The sequence below is a fragment of the Molossus molossus genome, unplaced genomic scaffold (assembly GCF_014108415.1).
Source record: "Molossus molossus isolate mMolMol1 unplaced genomic scaffold, mMolMol1.p scaffold_m16_p_21, whole genome shotgun sequence".
Classification (NCBI taxonomy): domain Eukaryota; kingdom Metazoa; phylum Chordata; class Mammalia; order Chiroptera; family Molossidae; genus Molossus; species Molossus molossus.
The window spans coordinates 21684043-21711610 of NW_023425357.1; the positions used below are offsets into that span (position 1 = coordinate 21684043).

At 49.2% G+C, this 27568-nt stretch overlaps 1 protein-coding gene across 1 annotated transcript in view; it reads left to right on the forward strand.

The window, feature by feature from the left end:
- Positions 1-1120: 1120 nt before the first annotated feature.
- COTL1 (coactosin like F-actin binding protein 1) overlaps positions 1121-27568 on the forward strand; it is a 44644-nt gene continuing 18196 nt past the window's right edge. The window contains exons 1-2 of the mRNA XM_036274459.1: positions 1121-1333; positions 1596-1678. Coding sequence (XP_036130352.1) covers positions 1257-1333; positions 1596-1678 — 160 coding nt within the window. The 5' untranslated portion in view covers positions 1121-1256. The remainder of the gene's footprint in view (positions 1334-1595; positions 1679-27568) is intronic.

A 27568-nucleotide genomic window follows, 5' to 3' on the forward strand; every position in this document is an offset into this window, starting at 1 on the left:
CTAAGGACCCACAGTTAGAAAGTGACAGTGCTGGATGCAATTCAAGAGGCTGGTCTCCAGGGTCTCGCCCTTTTACCTGCCATGACACTGTAACTGGTCTTTGTGGACTGACTGGATGAGGAAATGAGGAAGACAGAATGAATCAGCTCTTGCACTCAGAGGAAACCAAAGGGGGAGATAAGACCTGAATGTAAATAACCAGAATACAAAGTAAACAGTGATCCCACCAGTTTTGGAAGCAGTCCACTTTCTATCCCCTTCTATTTAAAATGCTTACTTCCTCCAATTTCTCCCCACCTAAAACCACAGAGCTATAAACACTGGGGTGGGGGTGGGGCTGTCTCCTTTGGTTTGATGCATCAAGTCACCCACTTGGAGACTCCCTGTGGAGCTCTGCAGCTGGGGGGAGTGAGGGAAAAGGAAAGAGGGGAATAAGGAGGAGGGAGATGCAAGGTGGGGGAGGGAAGAGGAGGGAGGGGAAGAGGAAGAGAGGAGGAGGAAGAGGAGAGCTTGAGGAAGACGGACTAGGGAGGAGGAAGAAGGGGCTGTGGGTGGGGATAATGAGGAGAGGACTGGAGTGGAGAGGAGGAGGTTGGAAAGAGGCTGGGAAGAGGTTAGGGGGAGAAGGAAGAGCAAGAAGGGGAGGGGGAGGGGGTATAAGGAGGAAGAAGAAACCAGAAGGGGGAGGAGGGAGACACAGTAGAGAAGGGAAGAAGGAGGAGGAAAAGGGGTTGGGGAAAAGGAAATGGGGGGAGATGGAGTTGGAGGAGTGGGAGAACAAGGACGGGGTTCGGAGGAGAGGAGAGGGAGGAGGAGGGAGAAGAAAGAAGGGAAGAGAGGGAGAGAGAAAAGGAGGAGGGAGCAGGGAGAGGGAGGAGGAAAAGCGCTTTCTAGGAGTTGCGCAACCCGCCGGGGCTGAGATTGGCCGCCAATGAGTAAAGATGCCCCGCCCCAGAGGCCCGACGGCCAATGACGATGGGGGCGTGGCGATCGCGGCCTGGGCGGCCAATGGTCAGAGGGGGCCTGGGCGGTGCGGCCGGGGGGCGGGGCGGTGAGGCCTAGGTCCCGGCGCGCGCTCGGTAGCACTCGCAGCCGCGGTTGCATTGGGAGTTCGGAGCTCGCAACCCCGCTTTGCCGTCGCCGCCGCCGCCGCCCGCCAGCTTTCCGCGCGTCCGCGCCGTGCTCCAGTCCCTGCGGCCTGCCCCGGACGCGTTCGGTCTCTCTGAGCACAGTGTCTCCGCTGCGGCCAAGCGGCGATGGCCACCAAGATCGACAAAGAGGCTTGCCGGGAGGCGTACAACCTGGTGCGCGACGATGGCTCGGCCGTCATCTGGTGAGGAACTTTCCTTTGCTCTCCAGGCCCCGCTCCCCGAGCTCGCGATGGCCCTGGTGCACTGAGCCGTCTTCCAGATGGGACGGATTAAGGGTCATCCTGTGCTGTCTTCCGCAGCCTTAACCCAGGACAGCGTGGGAAGCCAGCCAGCGCTGGCTTCTCCCCAGCCAGAGCATCTTTTAGATTGTCCTGCTGGAAGCTGGGCATCATGCAGCTACCAACGCTGATGTGTGTGTGTGTTTTTTCTTCTTCCAATCCAAAGGGTGACTTTTAAATATGACGGCTCCACCATCGTTCCCGGCGAGCAGGGAGAGGAATATCAGGACTTCATCCAACAGTGCACAGGTAGGAGACGCGCCTTTTGGGGGAATTACTGATCTTTTGGGAAATGGTCCACGTCTGGGAGGAGGCCGTCGCCACCTTGGGTGCCCCTGACGCTGGAGGAACCAGATTTGAGCTTTTTAAAGCCTCCCAAAGCCTTCTCCCCCCTGGACATTCAGAGCAACCAGAGGTGACCTGGCTTCCTTGCTCCGCAGTACCCTTACTAGCCGGCTCCTTTGCCTCCTGCGGATCACTGGTTTTCACAGTCAACTCAGGAGGTTCCAAATGCCAGTGTTCAGCCCTCCCATCCTCCCCTCTGATGGGTCAGTGAGCCAAATAAAAACAATCTCGTGCTTATTGCAAGAGAAACAAACTATCAGCTGCAACCCTCCTTTCAACCACAATCATTGTCAGTGTGTGGGCTATATATATGTTTCTTATTTGAAGAATACAGAGCCAGATATAAAGGGTCCCCCCACTCCTATGATTATGTTTGTATGGAATTGTAGAAAAGGCAATGCTAATCCTTGGTGTGAAAAGTCAGAAATAGTGGTCACATTTTGGCATAGATAGCCACTGACAAGAAAGGTTGGGGGTGGAGGGTCCTGTATTTCCATCCGGGGGTGATAGTGGTGGGCACATATGTAAGCAATCATTAAGCAAAATGCTTAAGATTTTAAAACTTTGTGCACTTCCCTGGTAGTTGAACCATTAAAAGGAAAGAACACATGGTGTATATAACTGTAAACCCCTCAACAGAGGCAAAGGTTCACCATTATTGGTGACAGGACCCTTTATAGCTGAGTTTGGAGAATGGGCTCACTCTGGCTTCTGGTCTCCAGCTTGGAAATAGATATATTCAGAGAAAGACAGTGCAGCTTGAAGGTTAGGGCGGGACTCTGAGCCAGCTTGGTGGGTGGGTTTGAACCTGAGTGGCCACTTCCTCCCTGTACGGTTTGGGGCAAGTTACTTAACCTCTCAGTGCCCTGGCTTCCTCACTTATGATCTCGGAGGGCTGTTGTGGGTGTAGGTGAGTCAGTGTGTGCCACACGTCAGGACAATGCCCGGACAAACTACATGGTCGTTTGTGAAATAAATAAAAGTATAGAATTGCGCCAAGCATCGCATGACGGCTCCTTTTCTTAACTGCTTCCTTATGATATTTTGCATTTAGTCTAATTCAAAGAATATTTATGAAGTATATGCTATGGGCAGGGTAGTAAAAGCCACTCCCCCCCCAACTAAAATGTGTGCCCCGAGAGCTGCCTCTCGACATTCACTCATTGCTTTTGTAAGTGATTGGTCTAAAATACTGGTCACATAAAGTGCTATAACAACTCATGTTTCAAAAGGCGCACAGGACCTCTTGTAGAGAGTTGGTGGGTCAGGATTTAGACCCAGGCCCCTGACTCCAGAGCCCTGTCTTAACCACTTCCATCTTTCCACTGCAGTGGCGAATGCTTTTGCAAGTAGAATAAGTGCAAACTCTTGACTTTCCACCGATTTGGTGCACAACGAAGCGATTCAGCAGTATTTTTGACTTTGCTGGCTCTGAAGTTTTGTCTCACAGGCCAGTTTTCCTCCTCTCTGAACTTGAGGACAGTAAACTAGCAGTTTCTTTCCTCCTGCTGGCCATCCATGTCCCCGCCCCATCAGACTGGGTTTCCTTTCTGAAGCTATTGTTCTCTCCATCAAGCAGGAGAAGGTGACCTGGGGAAGACAGACCATCCGGTTAATAGATTCCTAACAGATGCTCCTGGCCATTGGGCCTGCAAAGCTGGAAGGTCTTGCTTGGGTCAGAGAACACTTCCTTCCTCCCTTGAGCTTTGTGGTTTTCTACTCTGACCCTCCCCCAAGCACAGAGATGGGAGTGGGGAGTGTCTAGCAGGGGAACTAAAAATGCTTTCCCTGCTGCTTGTTGATCTTATGAATGGACCATGGGATCTGAAGGCTCTGTCTGCTTTGGCTGGAAGTCTGCCTGCCTTCCTCATCCATCTGTTGGACAAATGTAAAGGCGAGTTGTGGGTGCTGTGTCTGCTCTTGTTCCTCTTGGAAAAGCCTGTTCCTTCCCACTGCTGTGTCCTCATAACTTAGTGTCAAAAGAATCGAACACCAACTAGTAACTTTATACATCAGTCATGCACTTGGTGTGCCTTGTCTTTGTTACTGAGATTGTTCCCCTTCCACAGATGTGTAAACCAAAGCCCAGAGAGGTTAAGTGACTTGCCCGAGATCACGCAGCTACACTGGCTCCAAGGCCCATGCTCTTGGCCTTTTCACTCTAAGGAAGTGGTTTAGATTCTCATCTCCAAGCCATGAGGCTTCTTCAGTGGTATAGCAGGTTCCGACTGGGCTTGTGGGATTGTTTGCAGTTACCCATTTGCATGATGCAGGGAGGGCTCTCTGTGGCCCTAATTCCTAGCCAGGTGTCCTGACAGGCCTGAGGGTCCCCTCTTGAACAGGCTTCCTGTTTCCAAACATCTCTGGGCCGTAGGGATGGGAGTGTGGGTTTCCTCCTGGGCTCGCTTCCCTCTCTGGCACTCCCTCCTGGGTCATTATCTCTGAAACACCCTCCTTCTTCTCTCTCCTCTCTGGCTACTGTCTTCCTTCTCCCGTCTCCCCCTAGCATTTTTCAGAGTGGAATCTGCCTATCCATTCTCCTGCTCTCATCTCTCCTCAGCCTCCAAAGCTGGCCTCCTTGTCTACAGCAGCTGTTTTCTGGAAGGTCACCGATCTGGAAAGTTGCTGGGCCCTCCTCTCCTGTTTTTTTCTGCTGGCAGGATTTGGACCCTCTGTGGCCTTGCATTAGCTCTTCTGACACACCTGGTCCTTCCTTCTGCGCTCACAGCTTTATGCTTCAGTCCATGCGTGTGGTCAGAGGTTTCAGGTGCAGTGAGAGAGGCCCTGTGTGGATTGGCTTAAGCAAAAAAAATGGTCTATAGCTTCCATGGTGGGAAAGTCCAGGGGAATTGCTGGCTGCAGGTGAGGCTGCCCAAACTCAAGCCCTTTCTCCTCCTTCTCCCAGCTCTGCCTTCCTCCTTTATTGCTCTTCTTGTGGTCAGGAGAGTAGGTTCTCCCTGAGTGGTGATACAGATGGCCGCCAGCTGCCCTGCTTCCAGGCCATGGGTAGAGCCATATCCTGGTGGGGAGAGAGAGTCCCTTTGCCAATGAGTTTGGAAGTCTCCAGACTGACACTCTTTTTAGCCTGGCTGGGTTTACCTGCCCATCCTGAACCAATCCCTGAGACTCTGGCAGGCTAGGGCTGGATCAGTGCCCACCCCTGGAGTGCGTGAGGGGCAGCCCCACCCAACACCTAAACCAGGAGACAGAGTGGGGGACGGTGGCTTCCTAAGGGAAGAGTGTGGGGGGTGCATATGCCTTCCAGAAGGGGGGTAAACCAAAACCAAATTTATTACCCCTCACCCCTACCCTTTTATTGCAGTAGTCTCTTAACCCTTGCTCTTCCTTGTTTGTTCATTCTACCCATTGCTGGATTAACTCTTTCTTACGCACATCTCTAATCAAGTCACTCTCCTGCTCCTCAACCTTCTATGACTCCTCTCTGCTCACTGAATTAAAGCACAGGCTGTGTGATTGACATGCTAATCAGTTTGTCTCCACCCATAGCTCCTGCCCAGTGGCTCCCCACATCCTTCTCTGTGCACCTGCAGCCTGACACTAACACTCCCAGCCTCCAGGACTTTGATTTTGGAGATTCCCTCCAGGTGGATTTCCCCTTGTCTATCTCAGTCCATCTAAGACGCACCCAGCCTAGTGCAAGCCCTTTTTTATTTCAACAGCCAGGACACTCTGGAATCAGAAAACCTCTAGATTCTCATCCCAACGCTGCCTCGCACTTGCTGTGTGACCTTGGGCAAAAGCATCCCTTCCTCTGTGCCTCAGTTTTCTGGTCTATAAAATGGGGATCCTGACTGTGCTTATCTCCGAGGGTGACTGGGAGGCCTAGAAATATGACATCTAAAATGAGAGCACAGACCCTTGATGCTCATTGGCTATTGTTACTGTTACTTTATATCATTGTTTTTATTTCTATATCACTTATGCTGACTTTGTGCTTTCTGTTCTGCATGCCCCAGCTCAGCACACAGTAGGCACTCAACCCCAGGTTAACTCACAATAGGCACTTGACTTGGCACGCAGTAGGCATCAGGCCCCATGTGGGCACACATTAGACTTTTGACCCAAGTTCCATGTGCAGGAGGTGCTCAGTGCATGGTAAGAGGTGGTTAGCACAGTAATGAAAGGTTTGAGCTGCACTGGACGGTCTGGGTTCCAATACTTGCCAATCATGTGATCTGGAATAGGTGAGTTAGTTACCCACCTGGTCGTCCTTGGTCAGCCTTCTGCTATAATGTGGTCATGAGGAGGAGTAAGGAAACAAGTCTGTGATACCTAGGTCATAGTAAGTGCTCCATAAATGCTAATTACTATGGTTATCTTATTTGTGGAATTAATCAATGTTGAAGTAGTGTATGTGGTCTGAGAGCACCAGAAAGGTGAAAGGGTGGAGAGATGATGGGGAGGAAATGAGTACTGAGCTGCTGGGGGTGGGGAGGTCTCTGGTTCCCCTGACAGAGCCACTGAGCTACCAGGAAGCAGGAGGAGCCAGGGCTCAGCTGACAAAGGTCACAGGGAAGGAGCCATTTGCTAGACTGACAGGACACATGATCTCTCTGATCGAAGCAGAAAGGGCTTACAGATCACATATGTGTGATGAGGCAGTGGCTTGGGCTATCTGTGAGATCATGTTGTTTTCTCACCTTACATGTAGTACCTGTTCTTGGTAGAATATTCAGAAACCAAGACTAAGAAAAAAGAAGAGAATAAAAATCAGATATAGTTTTACTGTGCAGAAAATCTGTTCATTCATTTGTTTATTCCTTCCTTCATTCTCTCCCCTCCCTTCTTATCTTCCTGCCTCCAGTGGTCATGACTGGCTACTCTGCAGAGTACTGTTTGTAGACACTGAGAATAAATATAGAAGCAGAGAAGGTCCCTGTCCTCATGGAGCTGATGTTTTATTGTCATTGCCCAGCCTTTAAGGTAGCTACATAACATTCTCTCATGTAAATGTAACATTGTTTAATCATTCCTTTATTGATGGACCTCAGTGTACTTTGTTATAAGCAGTTTTATTTTGGAAGGAATCCAGGCATCTGGGAATGAATCCAGTTTTCTGTTGCAAATTTTAGAGCTGATTGGTTATGAGCACTGATGGTGGAGTGAAGGTGTCTTGCCTTGACTTGTACCCTTGCTGTGCTGTGTGATCTTAGGCAAATCTTCCAGATTCTGTTTCCTTGTCTGTAACATGGAGATAATGACTGCACATAATGCCAGAGTTATTGTGAGGTTAAATTGACATGATACATATAAAACTTGCAGGTATAGAGTCAGTGCTCAATATAAACATGGCTATTGTTAATGTAGCACCTTCTTGGAAAGTGTTGTACACCAATGAATAAGTTGAAATAAACTTGGTATGTGGGGTGGTAACCAGAAAAGGTGCATTGATAGAGGGCAGTGTCAGCATGAAGCTTGATTTGGGGTAGATGCCCTGTGATGTTGGCTGAATCATGGTCAGTGTGCAGGGATGATGGTCTGGGTGCAGATGATATTCCCATGAAGCTCTGGTAAGCCTAGAGTGTTCAGCTTAAAATGTGGGGGGTTTTTTATTCAACATTGGGGATGTTTTTGTTTAACACTGGGGATGTTTTTGTTCAACATTTCATCCTTTGGGGGAACTTCTCTCTCTTATTTCACAGTAAACCTGCTCAGTCAATGTAGTTCCAGTGACTGACTCTGCCCCTCCCCACTGGGAGGGCACATGACCCAGACCTGGCCAAACAGAATAAGCTATCCCCTCTGTTAACTGATTGGTTCAGGGTTGGGCCCATGTGACTCAAGTCAAGCCAATCAGATTCATCCTTGAGACTTTGGCTAGAGTTGTTGGGAAAGAATCCATATGTCTTTCTCTGGAGTTGAGACCTGTAAGCATAATGAAAGCTTGGTCCTTACAGGACCCATCTACCATTTGGAGAGAGAATGTGTCTGAGAATTCAGGAGCAGAGCCAAAGATGGGGGGAATGGGGACCAGATGACATGGCTTAAACTCAGGTCCAACCATTTGAATTTTTGGAGCCAATTGAATTTTTTCCTTAAGCCAGCTTGACTGAGTTCTTTTTTTTTTTTTTTTTAAATCTTTATTGTTGAATGTATTACAGATGTTCCTCATTTTTCCCCTATTGACCCCCCTCCCCCCCACTCCCGCCCCCCTCCTGCCTTTTCCCATACTGTTGTCTGTGTCCATTGGTTATGCATATAAGTTCTTTGGTTTATTTCTTCCCACCCTCCAACACCCTTCTCTTTGAGGTTTGTCAGTCTAGTAACCAATTTGTTGTTCTTAATCCCTTCACCTTTTTCACCCATTCCCCCAACCTCCCTCCCATCTGGCAACCAACAAAATGTTCTCTGTATCTATGAGAATGTTTCTCTTCTGCCAGTTCATTTTGTTTGTAGATTCCATTGTTGATAGATATGTATTCATTGCCATTTTGTTTGTTCATATATTTTATCTTTTTCTTCAAAAAGACCCTCAACATTTCATATAATAATGGTTTGGTGGTGATGAACTCCTTTAACTTTTTCTTATCTAGGAAACTCTTTATATGGCCATCGATTCTAAATGACAGCTTTCCAGGATAGAGTAATCTTGGTTGTAGGTTCTTGCTTTTCATCACTCTGAATATTTCTTGCTACTCCCTTCTGGCCTGCAAAGTTTCTTTTGAGAAATCAGCTGACAGCCTTATGGGAACTCCCTTGTAGGTAACTAACTGCTTTTCTCTTGCTGCTTTTAAGATTCTCTCTTTGTCTTGAACCTTTTGCATTTTGGTGATGATGTGTCTTGGGGTTCATCTTGTTTGGGACTCTCTGTGCTTCCTGGACTTGTATGTCTGTTTCTTTCACCAAGTTAGGGAAGTTTTCTGCCATTATTGTTCCAAATAGGTTTTCGATTTCTTGTTCTCTCTTCTCCTTCTGGCATCCCCAGGAGGTGAATGTTGGCACGCTTGAAGTTGTCCCAGAGGCTCCTTACAGTGTTCTCATTTTTTTAAAAAAAATTTTTGTGGTACATGCTTCTAGCAGGAACTGAACCCGGGACTCTCTGGTCTGCAGACCGATGCTCAACCGCTGAGCCAAACTGGCCAGGGCTATTTTCATTTTTTTGTATTCTTATTTCTTTTTGCTGTTGTGATTGGGTGTTTTTTGCTTCCTTATATTCCAAGTCGATGGTTTGCTTCTTGGCTTCACCTACTCTACTATTGAATCTGTGTAAGTTATTCTTTATTTCAGTTAGTGCCTCCTTCATTTCTGACTGGTCCTTTTTTAAGCTCTTGAGGCCCTCACTAAGTTCGCTGAGGTTCTCACTAAGTTCATTGAACATCCTTATAAGCAGTATTTTGAACTTAGCATCTGTTAGCTTGCTTATCTCCAGTTCGCTTAATTCTTTTCCTGGACATTTTTTCTGTTCTTTCATTTGGGACTTGTTTCTTTGTCTCCTCATTTTGGCTGCCTCCCTGTGTTTGTTTCTATGTTTTACTTAACGAGAGGTATGGGGCTAGCTGAGACCAGATGTGCTTGTTTGAAAGAATTTAGGAAAACCTGAAGCAGGATCCAAGACAGGCCAATCCTATGGTTAAGCAAGTGGCAACAGCTTGGGTGGGCCTGAAAGTTGGGTGGGGCGGGGCCTCAGGGAGTCACCAGGGCGGGGCTACCAGTGTGAGCCAGGTTGCTGGAGTCCCAGATACGACTGTCTGCCGCCCCAGGGAAGGGCTCACCAAAGGAACAAAGGCCTCTGACAGCCCGTTTGTCCCGGAGAAAGCCCCCTCTCCAGCCCTTGCTCCAGTGCCAAACAGCTCAGTTCTTCCCTGTATGACTCTGGTGCCCCTCGAGCTGCCTCCCCTCCGAGCTTAGAGGGAGGGAGTCTGATAAGTCCGTGCGCGGGCCCTTTAAGGAGCTGCCTGGGGCTCCAGCTGCCTCAGCCTCCCTGAGCCTCAGTTCCCGCTGGTTTTTCCAGCCAGAAGTTATGGGGACTCTCTTCCTGGCACTGGAACTCTGAGCAGGGCACCTGGTGTGGGACGGGGACCCCTCAGTTCTCCGGGAGGACCTTCCCAGCCAAGGTGTCCTCCTGATTTTTATCCGCCACACGTGGGTGTGGGACCAGCCCGTCCCCCTCTGCCCCTCCTACCAGTCTGGATGCAGTTACTGCTTTAATTCCATGGCTGTAGGACTTCCATTCAGCCTGATTTTAGGTGGTTTTGAATGATGGTTGTTCTGTAGTTTAGTTGTAAATTTGACATGGTTGTGGGAGGACGCGATACCACGTTTACCTACGCCGCCATCTGACCGCTTGACTGAGTTCTGTATCATTTCCACCTAGCAGAGTCCCGGCGTAGTCCCCAGGGTAGGCAGCTGGTAATTGCCTAAGAGAGGAGAATCCAGGCTGGGCAAGGAATTCAAAATCTCTCATGTGAGAACTGACTGAGGAAATTTGGCGTATTTAACCTGGAGGAGTGAACTCAGGGCGCATGAGTATTGTCTTCAGACATTTAATGAACTGTCATTTGGAAGATAGGAACTTCTTCTGCCCCACATGGTAGAAGAGGATCAAAGAGTAGAAAGTTCAGGGCTGCACTTTGGGTTCACATGAGGAAGAACTGTGCTCAAGTTTGAATGGGCTGTCTGTCACTGGCGGTGGTGAGACCCCCATCATGGGAGTTATATCAGGAGAGGTTGCTTGGCCGTTTGGCAGAGGTATTTAAGAAAGGGACTGAAAGAGGCCCTCCTTGACTGCATACTCTCTTCTCTCTCACAGTCCCCTTCTCTGGTCTAGTCTACATCAGGAAGAGTGATACAATGAGTTAACATGGGCCTGGGTGACTCCTCTCTAGGTTGGGGTCAGCCTTACCAGGTACTGAGAGTGGCAGTGGGAGGTTCCAAAGGAACATGGGGGGGGGGGTGTTAACTACTAAAGAAAAAAATAATTCATTCTGACACTTGTGAAAGAAAGGTAAGCAGACTTTATTCAGGGGGACTGTTGTGATAGATGTAGGGACCACTGCAATGAGATTTGGCAATAGGGGAGAAAAATTGGGCTTAACTCTGAATGCAACAAGGAAAAGTGGGAATTTATAGTCAAGGAGCGGGTCAGTAGAAAATGACCAAGAGGAAACATTGGGGTAAGGGGATATTCTGGCTAAACCAACCTAACAAGGTTCTTACTGAAGGCAGGCCAAGGTGATCAGACATCTAGGGGATGGTGGAGGATGAGGAACATGCTTAGATATCAAGGGTGATCAATCAGATATGGAATGTGGGGGATTCCGGCTAAATTGACTTAGCAGGATTGTTGCTGAAATCAGATAATGCAGAGATGAATACACAAGACCACAAGTTGAAATCTGTTGAAAAAGAGCTCAGAAGAGCCTGACTAGAGTTTGGTCAAGTTGAGAATCATTGTCATTACCAGAAGAAGGGGGTGGGATTCCATGCTCAGACGAATACACTTGCCGTCCATGGCTCTGCTTGCGTAGCTGTACAACACATGTACAATTGGCAGTCTGTGTCTCAAGCTGTTCTGCACTTGGATTCCCCCCCAGCTTCACTTGTAGATTTCAGATATTTGCAGTAAGAAGGGAGAAGTTGTCTTGTGAGTTGAAGGGAATATGAGATCAGGAAGAAGCTTTAAATCTATAGCAGTGCTTTGGATATTGTGAAGTGCTAAACAGTCTGTCAGTTAGGCATTTAACAAACCTTGATTGAGCACTGGCTTTGTTCTAGAAACAATGTTGCGTTATGATTGTTAAGTAGAACCCTGAAGGGCTGTTGAGCCATTGTCTTCATAGTTTCTGCAACATTCTAGCTCAATTGCCTTCTTTTCCCACACATCTATTTCTGGGAGGTCCTGAGCCACTTGCATGATTTGTATATAAGGTGTGTGGGCTTGTGACAGCTCTCTTTTGGATTGCCTCTTGGTGACATGTGTGCTTGCTTTTGAGTTTGTGGCCACATCTCTCATGGCGAAGGTTCCTAGATGTCCATCTTCTTGGTAAGTAGGATGTCCCTTGTTCAGAAAAAAGTTTTCAATTCGTTGAATTGAAATGAGTTTTTCAAGAAATATGTTTTTATTGATCTGAGAGAGAGGAAGGGGGAGGGAGAGCAAGGTAGAAGCATTGATGAGAGAGAGACACTGACTGGCTGCCTCCTGCTCGCCCCCTTCTGGGGATCGAGCCCGCAACCCCTGCATATGCCCTGACTGGAAATTGAACCGGTGACCTCCTGGTACAGTGGACGATGCTCAGCCAACTCAGCCACACCAGCCAGGCTTGAGTTGAGTTTTTGATCCTGACACTCTTTAGGAGTTAACACAAACTTCTTGAAAGTATTGCTTGTGGGTCATATAGATATGTCCACCTGCTTACCTCCCCTCCTTTCTTTACCTCATTATATTCTGATGGACCCCAATACCGACAGCATGGAACCCCATGCCTAAGTCTTTGGTTATCTTCTGGTTGCCAAATTCAGTGGCCATTTCTTTGTCTTTATTCCACTTTACCTCCCTCAAGCATCTGTCAGTGACCTCTCCTTACTGAACATATAATTTCCTTCCCTCTGCTTCTGCCCTGCAGTGCTCCCTTCTTCTCCCTCAGTGTCTCTCCTCCCTTGTTCTCACTTCCTCCTGCTGGTTCTCCTTCCCCTTCCCGCCCCATCAGCGTAGGTGTTTCCTAGGGCTCCACCCTTGCTCATGGTGTCTCCTTCTCCAGGACACTTGTTGAGTGTGCCTGATGCGTGTCAGGCCCTTTGCTGAACGCCGAGCTGGGCACTTTCCCTGACTCCGGTGAACGTGAAGTCCAGGCCAGGGCTGGCTTTCTAAACTACACATCAGGTTGCATCAACTTCTCTCCCCTTAAGAACTTTTTTTAACTTTTGCCCCAAAGGTCCAGATGTGTAGAGATGACACGGATGCCCCATGTGGAGGGATGCTATCAGGCAAAATAGTTTCCAGTGCCTGATGTGACAAATGCCATCGTAAGAAGCAAGCTTTGGCCCTGGCCGGTTTGGCTCAGCCGTTAGAGCATTGGCCTGTGGTCCAGAGAGTCCCGGGTTCGGTTCCCACTAAGAGCACACACCTTGGCTGCAGTTTGTCCCTGGCCTTGGTTGGGGTCGTTTGGGTGACAACCAGTTGATGTGTCTCTCTCACATCGATGTTTCTCTCTCTGTTTCCTCCCCCTCTCCCTCCCACTCTATCTGAGGATAAATGCAAAACAAAAACAAAAACAAGAAGCAAGCTTCTTTCAGTGGCTTTCCAGGTCATCCCAGGAGGGGTGGAATATGCAGCTCTTAAGGAGCACTCCCCTGTAGGCTAGAAGCCATCTGTGTTCCTGGATATATGTCATATCCCCACCCCCTTTGGGTGCAGAGATCCATCATCTTGCTGCTGCCCAAGTTGCCATAAGTTCCCTTAATAAACTCTTTGGTTTAGTTCTGGAGTTGTCAGCTTGTTTCTTTGGTCTCTTGGCTGTGTCCTTTGGAGGTCAGTTCCAGTACAGCTGGGGAAATTTTCCCAACAGATGATCATCAGCTAACTGCTGCCTCCCAAAAGTCACGTCCCCAACACACAGGATTCTGATCTCATGGATGCCCAAATGCCAGGCACTGTGTGTGTGCTTTGCATATATCACCTCATCTAAAATTGTTCTCATCCATGAGTTCTGTGGATGGAATGAGTACAAGGACACCCGTAAGTAGGAGTTATCCCCATTTTACTGACGAAGAAGCTGATGGTTTCCCTGGAGTCACCCTTGAGATGGCACAGTAAATGGAAAAACTGGACTTTGAACCCAGATCTGTGTCTGAGGTTCCCTGCTTCCCCCTTGTATTTTGCTGCCCCACCCTCCCCCTTCCTGCACTGTCCTCATCCATTTTGCTTTCCTGGAGGACTTCTATACATCCATCAAGGCCCAGTGTAAATGTCCCCTCTGCTCAGATGCCTTCCTTGCCTTTGTGATGCCACCTCATTGTGCAGTGGTTGTGTGCTTGTCTGTTTCTTCAATTCCATGGTGAGGTCCTGGAAAGAGGGACTTTGCCACTCTGGTGGCAGTATCCTCAGTGGAGAATCTCCACCCCTTGTGGTTAGCCAGTCCCAATCTCTTTTCCCAGTGGGTGTGTTGCTCCCTTGTGTGTGCCCAAGTCATGGGCTATAGTGTTTACCAATTCCCTAAGTTGTATACCTGAGCATTCATGTATCTGTTTGTCATCTGTCTTCCTGCTTCCTGAGTTCCTGGGGCGAAGGCGGGGGCAGAATCCTGGTATGCTGGGTTCTTTGCTGTGCCGTCAGCACCTAGAACAGCACCTGTCATTCTCCCCAGATGTTTGCTGAATGGATGGATGATCATAGATACATGAACCTAGGTGAATGAACGCCAGTCCCCCCTGATGCAGGTATCAGGCTCCCTGGCTGATGCCCGTCCCCCGCTGACCTCTGGCCCAGGTCTCTTGCCCACAGCCACTGCATGGGTGCATTCCTCACTGATTTAATTTTATGCGTTTGGCTTTTTAGCTTGAGCTCAGTGGCCACAGCAGGGACAGGTCCCCAGAGACCTATCTGCAGGCAGGGCTGTTTAACATTTTGTATTTTATTTCATCAGTGCATTTTGAAATTAACCTGCTTTAGATCCTGTTTTAGTTCTGGACTTAGTTTATGTTCATCTATCTCATTCTTTTTTCTTGTGTACTTACTTTTTTTTTTTTTCTCTATTCTCACCTGAGGACATTTTTCCATTTTTTGTTCAGATAGAGTGGGAGGGAGGAGAAGGGAAGAGAGAGAGAGAAAGAGAGAGAGAGAGAGAGACAGAGAGAGAAGAGAAACATCGTTATGAGTGGCTGCCTCCTGCACAACCCAACCAGGGCCGGGGACAAACTGCAACCGAGGTACATGCACTTAGTGGGAACCGAACCCTGGTCTCTCTGGACTGCAGGCTGATGCTCTAACTGCTGAGCCAAACCGGCCGGGGACACTTACTCTTATTTTATCTTCTATGCATTTGTGTAAACTTCTTTGCCAATAATAGGTAATAATAATACTCTTGAAAATACTGGTGAGCCCTGAAACTTTATTGTACCAAGCATTGTGCAGAGGTCACTGTATGAGTTTCCCGTGGCTGTTGTAACAAATTTTCACAAACTTAGTGGCTTAAAACAATATACTTTTACCATCTTATAGTTCAGGAGGTCAGAAGCCCAAAATCTGTTTCACTGGCCTACAATCAAGGTGTCGGCAGGGCTGGTTTCTTCTGGAAGCGGAGGGGAAAATCCGTTGCCCGGCCTTCTCAGTTTCTAGAGGCTGCCCACACTCCTCGGGTCATGGCTAGTTCCTCCATCATCCAGCTCAGCAATGGCAGGTTGAATCCTTCTCACAGTGCCATCTCTCTGGTTCTGATTCTCCTCCCTCTCGCCTGCCTGGATCATCTCTCCATGTTGAGACCCTGACCTTGATTATACCTGCAAAGTCCATTTTGCATTGTCAGGTCACATAGTCCCAGGTTCTGGAGAAAGCAGACATCTCTGGGACCACTGTTTTGCCAGCTACAGTCATCTAGTTGTCATTTCACTCAATCTACACCGTGACCTAGTGTGGTAGGCCCTGTTGTTATTCCCATTTCATAGATGGAAAATTGAGGCTCAGAGACGTGAAGGCACCGGCCCAGGGTTGCACGGAGGTGAGCTGTTCCCCACCCGGTGCGTTCCTGACACTCCACGCTCTCTGATACTTGCAGCTGAAATTCTTTTGAAACAAGGAGAGGAGACGACAGGCAAGCTTTCTGTCTCTTTTCTCCCGTTTTATTGAGAAATAATTGATATACATCATTGTATAACTGTAAGGTGTACAGCATGATGGTTTAATTTCCATATAGTATTGTGAAATGCTTACCTTAATAGGTTCAGCTAATATTCACTATCTGATACAGACACAATAACAAGAAAAGAAAAAATAATTTCTCCTTGTGATGAGAACTATGAGGATCTCCTCTCCTGACAACTTCCTACAAGCTCTTTTCTTGACCCCTAAGGGACAGCCCTAGGCCAGTGCCTCTGGCTGGTGTCATATTCGTGGGAATACGCAGCTCAGAGGTAATTTTTCTGCCTTTGTTGAAGCAGAAAACCTGTGATGGTCTCCGGGGAGCAACACTCTGTAATTCAAACTCCTTTGTATCCTTCCCACTGTAAAATTCTGACCTCACTACTTTCGTCTGAAGGGATGTCCCCTGGAGGTCATCTGATCTGACCTGGAAGTAGTTTTCTTCCCCTTTAGACTATAATTCTACCCTGACTATAGAATGGAGTGTTTGTTCATGGTTTGCTAATGAAGGAAGCTGCTGCCTCAGGCAGACCAGGGGCCTCTCTGGGTCACACGGGGCTTCTGGGGAGGAGTGAGAAGAGCCAGGCTCTGGGCAGCCCCTATGTGAGCCCAGGTGGTCACATCCCTCTGGCCCCTGCCCACAGAGGAGAGTCTGTGTTCACTCTGCGAGCTCTCGCGGGCCTGAGCTGGATGCCACCCACCTGCTCTGTTCCTGATCTGGCAAAACCCACTGCCACGGGTGTGATTCCAGGAAAGTAACTTACTCTCTTCTTTGGTGATTTGTAATTACTCATTCATCCAACAAATTTAAATGGAGGACCTATTATGTGCGAGGAACTCTGGGTCCTGGGGAAGTTGAGTGATCTAAGTCTCAGAGCTTACCTTCTGTTGGACGTGTGGGGACAGATAACAGACAAGCTGGTAAGTGAGATCATTTCAGGAGATGAGCACCATAAAGAAAAGAATATGATACAGTGGGCTACAGATGGACCACAGGGAAGCCACTGTTAGCCAGGCTGGTCCCGGGAGAAAGAGGAGGTGACACCAAGGAGAGTCCTGAATGAGAAGGACCAGATATGCAGCTACCTGGGTGAGGAGTGGGCTTCACAAAAGGGAAGACCCTTATGTTATATATGTGATAATGGTTAGGTGTCCAGAATATATAAAGAGTTCATAGAATTCAACAATAATAAGATAGCAACCCAACTAAAAAATGAGTAAGGGATTTGAATAGACATTTCTCTAAAGAAGATCTACAAATGGCCTATAAACACATGAAAAAATGCTCAATATCATGAGTATTAGGGAGATGCCAATCAATCCCCAAAGAGATATCACATTACACATACCAGGAGGCTGTGATTAACAGGTGTTGGTGAGGATGTAGAGAATCAGAACCCTCAGTGGGGATGGAAAATGGTAAAGCTGCTGTGGCAAGTTAATTCCTGAAAAGGTTAAGCTTAAAAATTCTACTACTTAGTATATGCCCCAGGGAAACGGGAACACGTGTTCACACAAAAATTTGTACATGAAAGCTCACAGCAGCATCATTCATAATAGCCCCAAACTGGAAACCACCCAAATGTCTTAGCAGCTGATGAATGGATAGACAAAATGTGGTCTATCCACACAATGGAAAACTATCCAGTCATAAAAAGGAATGTAGTACTGATTCATGCTACAACATGGATGAACCTCTAAAACATGATGTTAAGTGAAAGAAGCCAGACGTGAAAGGTTGTACATTGTTTGATTCCATTTACTTGTAGTTTACAGGACAAACAAATCCATGGAGATAAAAAGCAGATTAGTGGTTTCCAGGGGTGGGGACAGGGCATGAGGAGTGACAGCTAATGAGTGTGAGGTCTCCTTTTGGGGTAATGATGTGTTCTGGAACTAGACGGTGATGGTTGTACAACCTTGTGAATAGACTGAAAACCAATGAATTGTACATGTAAAGGCTGCGATTCACCAAAGGGTTCATGAATTTTATGGTATGTAAATAATATCTCATATTTTATTTTATTTATTTTTGTTTGGTTTGTTAATCCTCACCCAAGGATATTTTTCCATTGATGTTTTATTTTTCATATATATATATATTTTTTATCCTCACCCGAGGACATTTTTTCATATTTTGTTCTGATAGAGTGGGGGGAGAGAGAGAGAGAAACATCGATGTGAAAGGGACACATCGAGTGGCTGCCACCTGCACGACCAACCAGGGCTGGGGACAGACTGCAACCGAGTACGTGCCCTTAGTGGCAACCGAACCCAGGTCTCTCTGGACCGCAGGCCGACGCTGTAACCACTGAGCCAAACCAGCCAGGGCTCCATTGATGTTTTAGATAGAGTGGAAGGGAGGGAGAGAGAAACATCGACGTGAGAGAGACACATTGATTAGTTGCCTCTCCCACGACCCTGACCGGGGCTGGGGATCAAACCTGTAATGCAGGTACATGCTCTTGACCAGGAATCGAACTCGCGACCCTTCACTCCACAGCTGACACTCTAACTGCTGAGCCAAACCAGCCAGGGCAATATTTCAAATTTTAAAATGTAAAGAAGAGGTGAGCCAGGGGGACAGAAATCCAGAAGGCTCGGGGCACCAAGTGTGCAGGGAGGTGGTGGGGTCAGAGAGGGGCAGGGCCCAGAGCATCGCTGGCCTTGAAGGCCACGTGAGGGTTTTACTGAGCAGCATGCGTCTTTTTTTTTTTTTTTTTTTTAATCGTTTATTGATTTTCAGATGGAGAGGAAGGGAGAGGGAGAGGGAGAGAAACGCCGATGTGAGAGCGCAGTATCGATCGGCTGCCTCCTGCCTGCCCCCACTGGGGATCAAGCCTGTAACCCGGCCATGTGCCCTGACTGAGAAAGGAACCAGCAACCCCTTGGTGCACAGGATGGTGCCCACCCACCGAGCCACACCGGCCAGGGCGAGCAGCATGCCATGTATTCCCACTCCTTTTGTTCTGTGACCTTCTAGACTTTTTCCTTGGTCCTGACCTGCTTACCCTCAAACCCCACAGCCCTCCTTGCACTGCATGCTGTTTGTGGACCTGATTGCGTGTACATCCCCCGCTGCCCCAGTTGCTCCATAATAGTTACCTTTGTCCTCGTCATCGCCACTGTCTAGCGCTTTTTACCACTTGCCTAGTTCTGAGGGCTTTGTCTACTGTTTCTGATGAGGACTGACACCCCGACCAGGCAGCACCCTGCCTACCCTTGGCTGTGTCCATCCTCCCGACCCAGCCCGGCCTGGAGCTGGTGCCGAGGATCTCTCATTGCCTTCATCCACTGTGTCAGAAGTGAGTGCTTACAGGAAAGTGGAGGTTCTATCTTGGATGTTCGTGCGGGTTAATAAAGAAGTGAATCAGTAGAGTAAAATGAGTCAGCTGTAAATGTGTGGGCAAACTCCAGGGCTGGGAATGTGGCTGACAGTCAGGGGGATGGGAAGGTGTCTGTGAGTCTGTCTACCACGCAGGGGCTGAGACAGATGGAGAAGCCATCTTCCAGCCCAGAGAACTGGGGATCACAGAGGGAAGAGGCAGCTGGGACATGAACCCAGTGTCTTGGTTCCCTCAGGCCGCTGGGGTTAGTTTGCTTTGCTCCTCTGGGTATTGGTGATGTAAGCGTGGACGGTAAGGAAGAGTCCCCCACGTTATGTAGGCATCGCTAGTTCTCAGAACAGCATGTTGGTCTGCCCTCCCCGCATGCTTTTTTCAATGGGCATATTTGTGGAAACCAGGTATTTGTTGCCTGTCTGTCCACACCTGCTCATCTCTGCGGGTCTACTCATTCCTACTCTCTGCAGATGGAAGCCACTCCCTTTTTTTTCCTTTCTGTTTTTTTCTTATAAAGTGGGAGGGAGGGAGAGAGAGGGAGAGAAAGGGAGAGAGAGAGAAACACCGATGTGAGAGGGACACATCGACTGGTTGCCTCCTGCATGACCCCCGACCAGGGCTGGGGACAAACCACAACGAGGTACCTGCCCTTGACCAGAATCGAACCCGCGACTCTTTGGTCCGTGGGCTGACGCTCCAACCTCTGAGCCAAACTGGCCAAGGCGGAAGCCACTCCTTTAACGTCCAGGAAAGAGGTTGATTTTATTTGTATCAAATGGCATCTCCCACTGAACTGAATGCAGCCCTGAACTGGGGACTGAGAAGTAGCTACAGGAGATGGAGCAAAGGCTCTTGATTTACTCAAGAAATATTTACTGAGAGTGACCAGTGTGTTGGGCACCAGTGTGGGCACTTGAGATACAGTCGAGAACAAGATTCCTGCCCTCGTGGCGGAGGTGTGAGCAAGCTGGAGGAGCCCTCAGGGAAGTCATTCTTGAGCCTTAAACTCTTATTTTGCACACAGTAATGATAAGCTAATTATATGTCCCTTTAGCCTGTGGCAAGTCAAAAATAGAAGGGCTGGTGGAAGCAGGCGTTTTGAACTTGCCCGCAGAGCTGTTGCTTTGTCTGGGGAGCTCTGTCAGAGCCTCACTCCAGTGGTTACATGAATCGGCTGTGTCCTCACTCTGGTAGCTGGATGAACGCAAGGGATCCCTCACGCCCCGTGTCAAACATCACCTCCTTTGTGAAGCCTGCCCGGATCATCAACCCCCAGGCAGAGTTAGTTTCCTTCTTTCTTTCTTTTTTTATCCTCACCCAAGGACACTTCTCCATTTTTTGTTCAGATAGAGTGGGAGGGAGAGAGAGGAAGAGAGAGAGAGAGAAACATCGATGTGAAAGGGACACCTCGAGTGGCTGCCACCCGCACAGCTCAACCGGGGCCGGGGACAAACTGCAACCGAGGCACATGCCCTTAGCGGGAACTGAACCCGGGTCTCTCTGGACCGCAGGCCGACGCTCCAGCTGCTGAGCCAAACCAGCCAGGGCAGTTTCCTTCTTTCTTTATGTTTTTATTCACCCTGTGATGACTCTCACTGCTATGGCACTAACTACATGGTGTTCATATACTTTGGCTTGTTTTCTTTTGTTTATTTTCCCCACCAGGCTAGATTGTATATTTTTTGAATGTAGGGGTTGTGTCTTATTCAGCAAAGTCTCCGGATCACAACTGTCAATAAGTGTCAAATGACTAACTGATGGCAACGGAAAAACAGCAAAACTAGAAAAGGCAGATGCAAGCATGCAGGGCAGTGCACACCAGGGGACTCGCGTGCTCCAGCAAGCAGACCCCGACCCTTCAGTGTCCCCAGAGTGTCTCACTGTAGATGCTGTCATGATGTACTCAGCGCCTCCGGGAACTGTTACAGCCACTGATCTCTCGGTCAGAAGGTGGAGTCGGTGTAACACACTGACTTCCTTTTAAGGAAGTAAAAGTCATCATTTAAAAAAAAAGGTTTTGGTGCTTTGTCATGAGGGGAAAACCACTAGCTATCCTGATAATTTGGGTATCCAGATCAGCCCATTCCCTGAGGGTGCCACTGAAGTAATTATCTTTCTTTTCCTCTGGCTATCCTATACTCCATTTTCTGGTGTTCTCTGTCGAGCTGGGAAGCTGGGTCATCCCGCGTTTACTGTAAACTCAATAAGGAAGGCGTCATTTGGGAGGTCTGTGCTTTGGGGAATGGGTGGAACAAAGGGTCAAACTGCGTACGCAGTGTGAACTCTGTGCTGCCTGTATGTATACACATGTACACAGAGTATAGATCCCATCAAGAAACAGAACGCCATTCGTTCTCTCTGAGAAAGGAGGCCAGAATGCACACAGGGCTTTTGTTCTGGCGTGGGTTTTCTTTCTTTTTTAATATTTTCTTTAAAAAATTATTTTTCTTTATTGATTTTGGGGAGGAAGGGAGAGGGAGAGATGGAAACATCGATGAGCAAGAACATCGATTGGCCGCCTCCTGCATGCCCCTCACTAGGGATCGGGCCCACAGCCTGGGCATGTGCCCTGACCGGGAATTGAACCAGGGACTTCTTTGTGCATGGGTTGACGCTCAACCACTGAGCCACACCGGCCGGGCATTTTTTAATATTTTCAAAAAAATGTTTTGAGTGGGACAGGAGGGTTTTTGGTTGTTTTACCCATCAGAGCAAACAATAAAAGTTCCTTTGAACAAGAGAGAGTGGGTGATACGGGGCTCTTCAATCATGATAGCTCTCCTTTCAAGGAGGGGAACCCCCCAAGACCTCTGTGTCCTCTTTGTCCCCGAGAGGACATTTTCTGCTTCCCCAGTCCTCCTCCTGTCATTCTGTGGCTGCCTGGGCTCCCCCTTCGCAGCCTGCTGGAAGTAAGTGCTGGCGTGGCCACCATCCAGCTGTCGCCTTGCCCTGGGTGGTAGGATGCTCAATCCCTTCCCCTTTCCTTTCATACCGCCCCCAGGGAGCTCGCTTGGTGGAAGCTGACAGCTTGGCATTTTGGCGTGTGGGTCACTTTCTCCTTCCGAACCTTGTTTGCACAACTTCTTAGGGAGTCTGTACAAGACCAGGTCAGCCGGAGAGCATGCTGCAATCTCGCAGCGCCCTGGGCGAGTTCCTCCCTGTGTTCTTCCCCCTTTCTTTGTGTCGTTCTGGAGTTCAGTGTTGGATGGAAATGATGAAATGATGAGTTCTCTCTCACTTGCTCTCTTTTCTTTCTGTTGGCCAGCAGACATTTATTGGGTCCCTACTGTGTGCCTGGCACTGAGGGATATAACAGGAACCAGACAAATATGAAAGTAGTTCAAAAGATCAAAAGGACATGCACTGAAACGTTTTCAGGGGTAACTTAGGCAGCGAGACCCTCATTTTTGCTTATTTATACTTTTGATTATTCTATACGCAGCACGTGTTTCGTGTGTAACAAAAAAAGAATTGTCCAAAGTTACTTGCAAAAGTGCAAGAAGTTTGTACGCTGCTTGGCCCATTGCAGATCCTCAGTCTCCTCTGGGTTTTGTCCTTCTTCAGCCGGGACTGGCTTTGGGGACAGGCAGAGGGGAGACTAGGTCCCTTTTGGGAGAAGGTGGGGGCCCTCGATCAATGTGGATCCTGTGTCAGGGTCCACTTGGTGAGAATAACGGGTAGGAGTGGCAGAATCTGCCCCTCAGGGATTCCCTGAGCTTAGGAAAATGTCACGTCTGGCTGGGGGAGGCAGAGGAAGTCCTTGAAAGGTTGGTGTGGATTCTCTACCGTTCGTAGTTTGGGGGAAAATATTAAAGCAGCGCATCCTGGTGGCGCTGATGATCCCAGAGAAGTCTGACTCCCTTTGCCCCTCACCCTTCCTCTCGTGCCCCTTGGTGGTCACCTCCTCTCTCTGTGTGATTGTTGCTTCCCACGCTCCCTCGTGTAACTGTTTAGCATCACTCCTTCGGTCCTCCCTCCTTCTGTCTCTCTTCCTGAACCCCCCTTCCTTTCTGGTCCGGACGGAGAGCAGGAGGAGGAAGAGAGGGGAGGAAAAGCCCGGATGGGAGGGAGGTGAGGGGTGGTAAGGCAGGAGAGAAAGAAAGAACACGAGGGTCTCGGAGGGAGGAGGCTCCGAGGAGAGCTGGAGGGAGGAAGGGGCTGCAGGGGACTATTTTTTCACGAACAAGACTCTCATGGGGCAGGGAGCGGAGGGTGTCCAGAGCCTCAAATTAGGGACGCCTAACATGTTTTCAGCCTGGGCTTGGAGCCTGTGGTGCCGGCCAGAAGGCAGTGCTCAGTGCTGCCCACAGTCCTCAAGGACGGGGCTCCTGACCTTGCTTTGTCATTGGGTGACAACTTCCCTGAGATGAGGCTCCATGGGATTTTGGGATGCATTTGGGAACCCTTGTTCATGATGGCTTATGTCAAATAGATGGTTTAGGTATAACAGGAAGAGTTCCCTGATGCCCTGTGCCATGGTCCAATAGCTCTTTTTCTAAAGATGGCCTTGCTCTTTCTTGGGCTCTGGGATTTGGGCAGAGAGCAAGTCTCCTGGGGGGACTGTGCTGATGGTCTTTGATGGTGAGCTACTCAGGAGCCACACCTACATGCCTCCAGTTCTGTAAATTACCATGTTGAGAGGCCAAGCCACACAGGAAGCTCCTTCACATGATCACTTCCTTAAATGAAAGGTGCGCAGGTGGGAAGGAAGGGGGTGGAGGCTGAACCCGGGGCACCCGAGCCTTTCTGCCCACGAGACCTTTTGCCTCACCCCCTTTCCCTACCGGGAGTGGGGTGACTTCTCCACGCTCAGGGCCCCATCATTTCCTCTTCTCACCTCCTCCTCTGGGTCAGTGATTCTCAAGGTTTTGGGGGCATCAGAACCCCTCGGGGGCTCATTTAGACTCAGTTTCCAGGCCCCAGTTGCAGTTTCTGAATTCACATTGCAGTGTGTTCCTGGGGGATGCTGACCTTGCTGGTCTGAGGACCCCGCTTTGAGGACTGCTGGTCTGAACGTAACCAGTTGTCCAGTGAGCAGGGAAAGAAGCACCTGGCTCCTTAGCACACCACCCCTCTAGCCTTAGCTTCTGTGCCTGTGAAATGGGACTGTGAGCGGTGCAGCCTCAGAGAGGGTAAGCTGAAACGTGCAAATATGTGTAAGTGCTTCAAACAGTGCCTAGCACATTGTAAGTGCTCAATAAACATTGGCCTCTGCTGTTTTCAGGACACTCGCTGGTCTTATCTGTACCCCCCAGTGCTTAGCTGGGCTTGGCTCATAGTAGGCGCTTAAGAAATACTCATGGTATGAGTGACTAAAAGGCTGTGTGCTCCCAGAGGTGCCCTGACTTTGAAACCCAGAGCAGCGAGCATCAGTTGGGTGGATGCAGAGAGCCAGTGAAGAGGGTAGAGGCCGAGGGGCCCCCAGTGAGCTCAGCAGCCAGGCCACCGCTGACCTCTGAGAGCGGCTTCTCCGGAGAGGTGGGACAGAGGGATAGCAGCCATCCCACCAGCCCTTCGTGTCCCATTCAGTCCTTACAACCATCTTATGAGGTAGGTATGTGACCCATTTTTCAGATAAGAAAACTGAGGCTTGGAGACATTCAAAGTCACCGAGCTGGTACAAAGTGGGGATGATTTTCTAATGGATTTTGGAACTTGGACTCAACCTGGATACCATAGAGCCAAAAGTGGAGGGTGAGCAGCCCAGTAGTTGTAGGCAGTTATGCAGACGCCTGTGGCAGAGGGGGTTCGGGGTGTCTCCTTCTGGTGTGGGTGTGTAGGCTTCTCCCATTGGGGTCATCCCGAGCTACACTCAACTCCTGAACCTCAGTCTGAAAAGATGTCCCATTGGCAGACCAAGGGGCACCATGAGGGTGACAGCAACCTCAAGTATCAACTCTCTCCTGGCCAGTTTTGCCATCTTAGTGTACACTACACATACACATGTGCACGTGCACACCCAGACACATGCACACACACTATACACATATATGCTGAGGCGTGGCTGTGCCTCTCTCAGTTGATGTACCCGCATTTTCCTGTGTGTGAGGGGGATATTAGCAGGGGATAAATGAGGGGATGTGATGTTTTTTCACTTCTGTTGTGATACCGCGGCTGTGTGTGTGTGGGGTCTGCCTCTTTTGTCCGGGAGAGGAAGGCAGCCCCGCCAGTGTCTGCGATCTTGAACTTTCTCCTGCACGGAGAAGCCTGAGGTCAGAGTGGCCTTACCTCCTCCTTCAGTAGTGAACGGGGGAGGGAGAGGCTTCAGGGCTGTGTGGGCAGCTATGAAAATGTTGCTCAGAAGAACAGGTTTTTCATTTGAGACTCAGAAAACTTTTCAGTGTTGGGCCAAATCTGGAGCAGCAAACATTTGTAACCAAAACGTGCTTCTTGGATTTTCAAAAACATGAGCAATCTTGTTGGTCAAACCATTGTCAGATAAGCGTCCAACAGCCACTCAGGAAAACAACCTCACCTGCCATGATCATTTCAATGACATTGGCCTGTGGTTCTGGAAGGTCCACAGAGGCCAGGCTCCCCATGTCCTTGGGGGTGGGGGTGGGGCTTACTTACCTGCCTTGTGCCAGGTCCTGAGCTGGTACTTGGGACATACGATTTGCAACTTTCCCACATGGAGGCCTTGGCCAGAGATCGGGCGATTGGGATCCAAATGCTGTCAGAACCCAAATGTCCCGGCTGACCAATGTGGAAATGGGAACTAGAGCAGTTCCCATGGAAACAGACGGCCTGTTCTTTTGCTTGTGTTGCCTTGGCACCTGACGTGCGGCCCCACCTCCCCCTCGGGTCAAGGCTGCAATTTAATTAAACACTTCGGTGCTGGTTTTCCTTCCCTTCTAATAACACTGCTCAAAACAATGCGCTGGCTTCCCAAACTCAGCGTGAATGCTGGGAAGGGCCCTGCGACTCGCCCCCACGCTCTGGCTGCTCCGGCCACGGGTGGCTGCGCGAATCTCAGTTCCTCAGCCGCACCAGTCGCATTTCCTGTGCTCGCTACCCGGGGGCTGCAGCTTCAGGGGAAAGAGTCTCCCATGGCGGAGGCCTGCCCCCCGGGCGGTTTTCACAGCTCTGTTCCTCTTCAGTCCTCGCGATCCACTAATGAGGGTGGTGTGAAGCGCCCCACTTTGCAAACATCCCAAACGCCCAGCGGCAGATGAATGGACGAACAGATCGCGGCATATCCACACAATGAAATATTAGTCAACCATGACGGGAATGAAGTGCTCACCACGCTGCAATGTGGATGAACCTTGAAAACATGCTGAGTGCCACAAGTCAGACACAAAAGACCACATGGTGTATGACCCCATCTGTGTGAAATGCCCAGAACAGGCCAATCCAGGGACAGAAGGCTGATTAGTGTTGTTGAGGGCTGGGGGAGGGGAGGGTGCGGAGTGACCGCTGCTGGGGATGGGGTTTCTTTTGGGGGTGATGCAAATGTTCTGGACTTAAACGGTGCTGACAGTCACACAATATTGGGAACGTACTAAATGCCACTGAATTTTATGCTTTAAGATAATTAAAATGGTGAATTTTATGTTATGTGATTTTTACTTCAATAAAGAAAAAAGTAGGAAGGACAAAAAAAATATAGCCTCATTTTACAGATGAGGCAACTGTGGCGCAGATGTTAGGGGACTAAGGGAGTCCTTGGGAGTAAGAAACAGCTCACTCCCATGTGGGAATCTCTTGGGTGCCTTCTTTATGTGTTGTTAATCCTCACACGGGGATATTTTCCCATTGATTTTTAGATAGAGTGGGAGGGAGGGAGGGAGAGAGAGAAACGTCGATGTGAGAGAGACACGTTGATTGGTTGCCTCCTGCATGACCCCGACTGGGGCCAGGGATCAAACCTGCAACCCAGGTATGTGCCCTTGACTGGGAATCAAACCTGTGACCCTCATCTGCAGGCCGATGCTCTAACCACTCAGGTAAACCGGCCAGGGCCTGGACTTCTTCTTTCCCATGGCTAGTTGGGCGGCCATCGAGCCTTGTAGATTTGGCCTCTGAAGGGCCCCTGAGACCGTCCTTTCGTCCCGGTCCCCACTGCCTGTCATCCACCGACTGCCATGGTCAGGTCCCACGATGGGCACCCACTGGCTCCCGAGGCTGTGGGCAGACACACCCGAGCTGTCCAGGACCTCGGCTTTGAGTCTGGCTCTGTCATTAGTGCTACTTTGGGCATATCACACAACTCTGAGCCTCACCTGTCAAATGGTGATTTGGATGGTGATGGGGGTGATGACAGTCACCTCCCATCACCCAGTATACAGCATCGTAATGAAGACCAAATGAGGTGGTACAATGTAAGTGTGCTTTATACACAGCTGCTGTGCCAGGGTGCGTGGTCATAGTGATCTGTTTCCTTAAAGAAAAGCTGTGGCCCTGGCCGGTGTGGCTCAGCGATTAGAGTGTCGGCCCACGGACCAAAGAGTCGCGGGTTCGATTCTCAGTCAGGGGCTCCATGCTGAGCAGGGTGGCTGTATAAAATGAATAACCCAAACCAGTAGTATCCCTGTGTGCCAGCCTCTGCCAGTTAGGGACTATAATGGGATCTCACTGATAGGTACAGTTAACATAGGAACTATTTAGGAATTAAGCAGAGTAGGGACGTGTGATTTC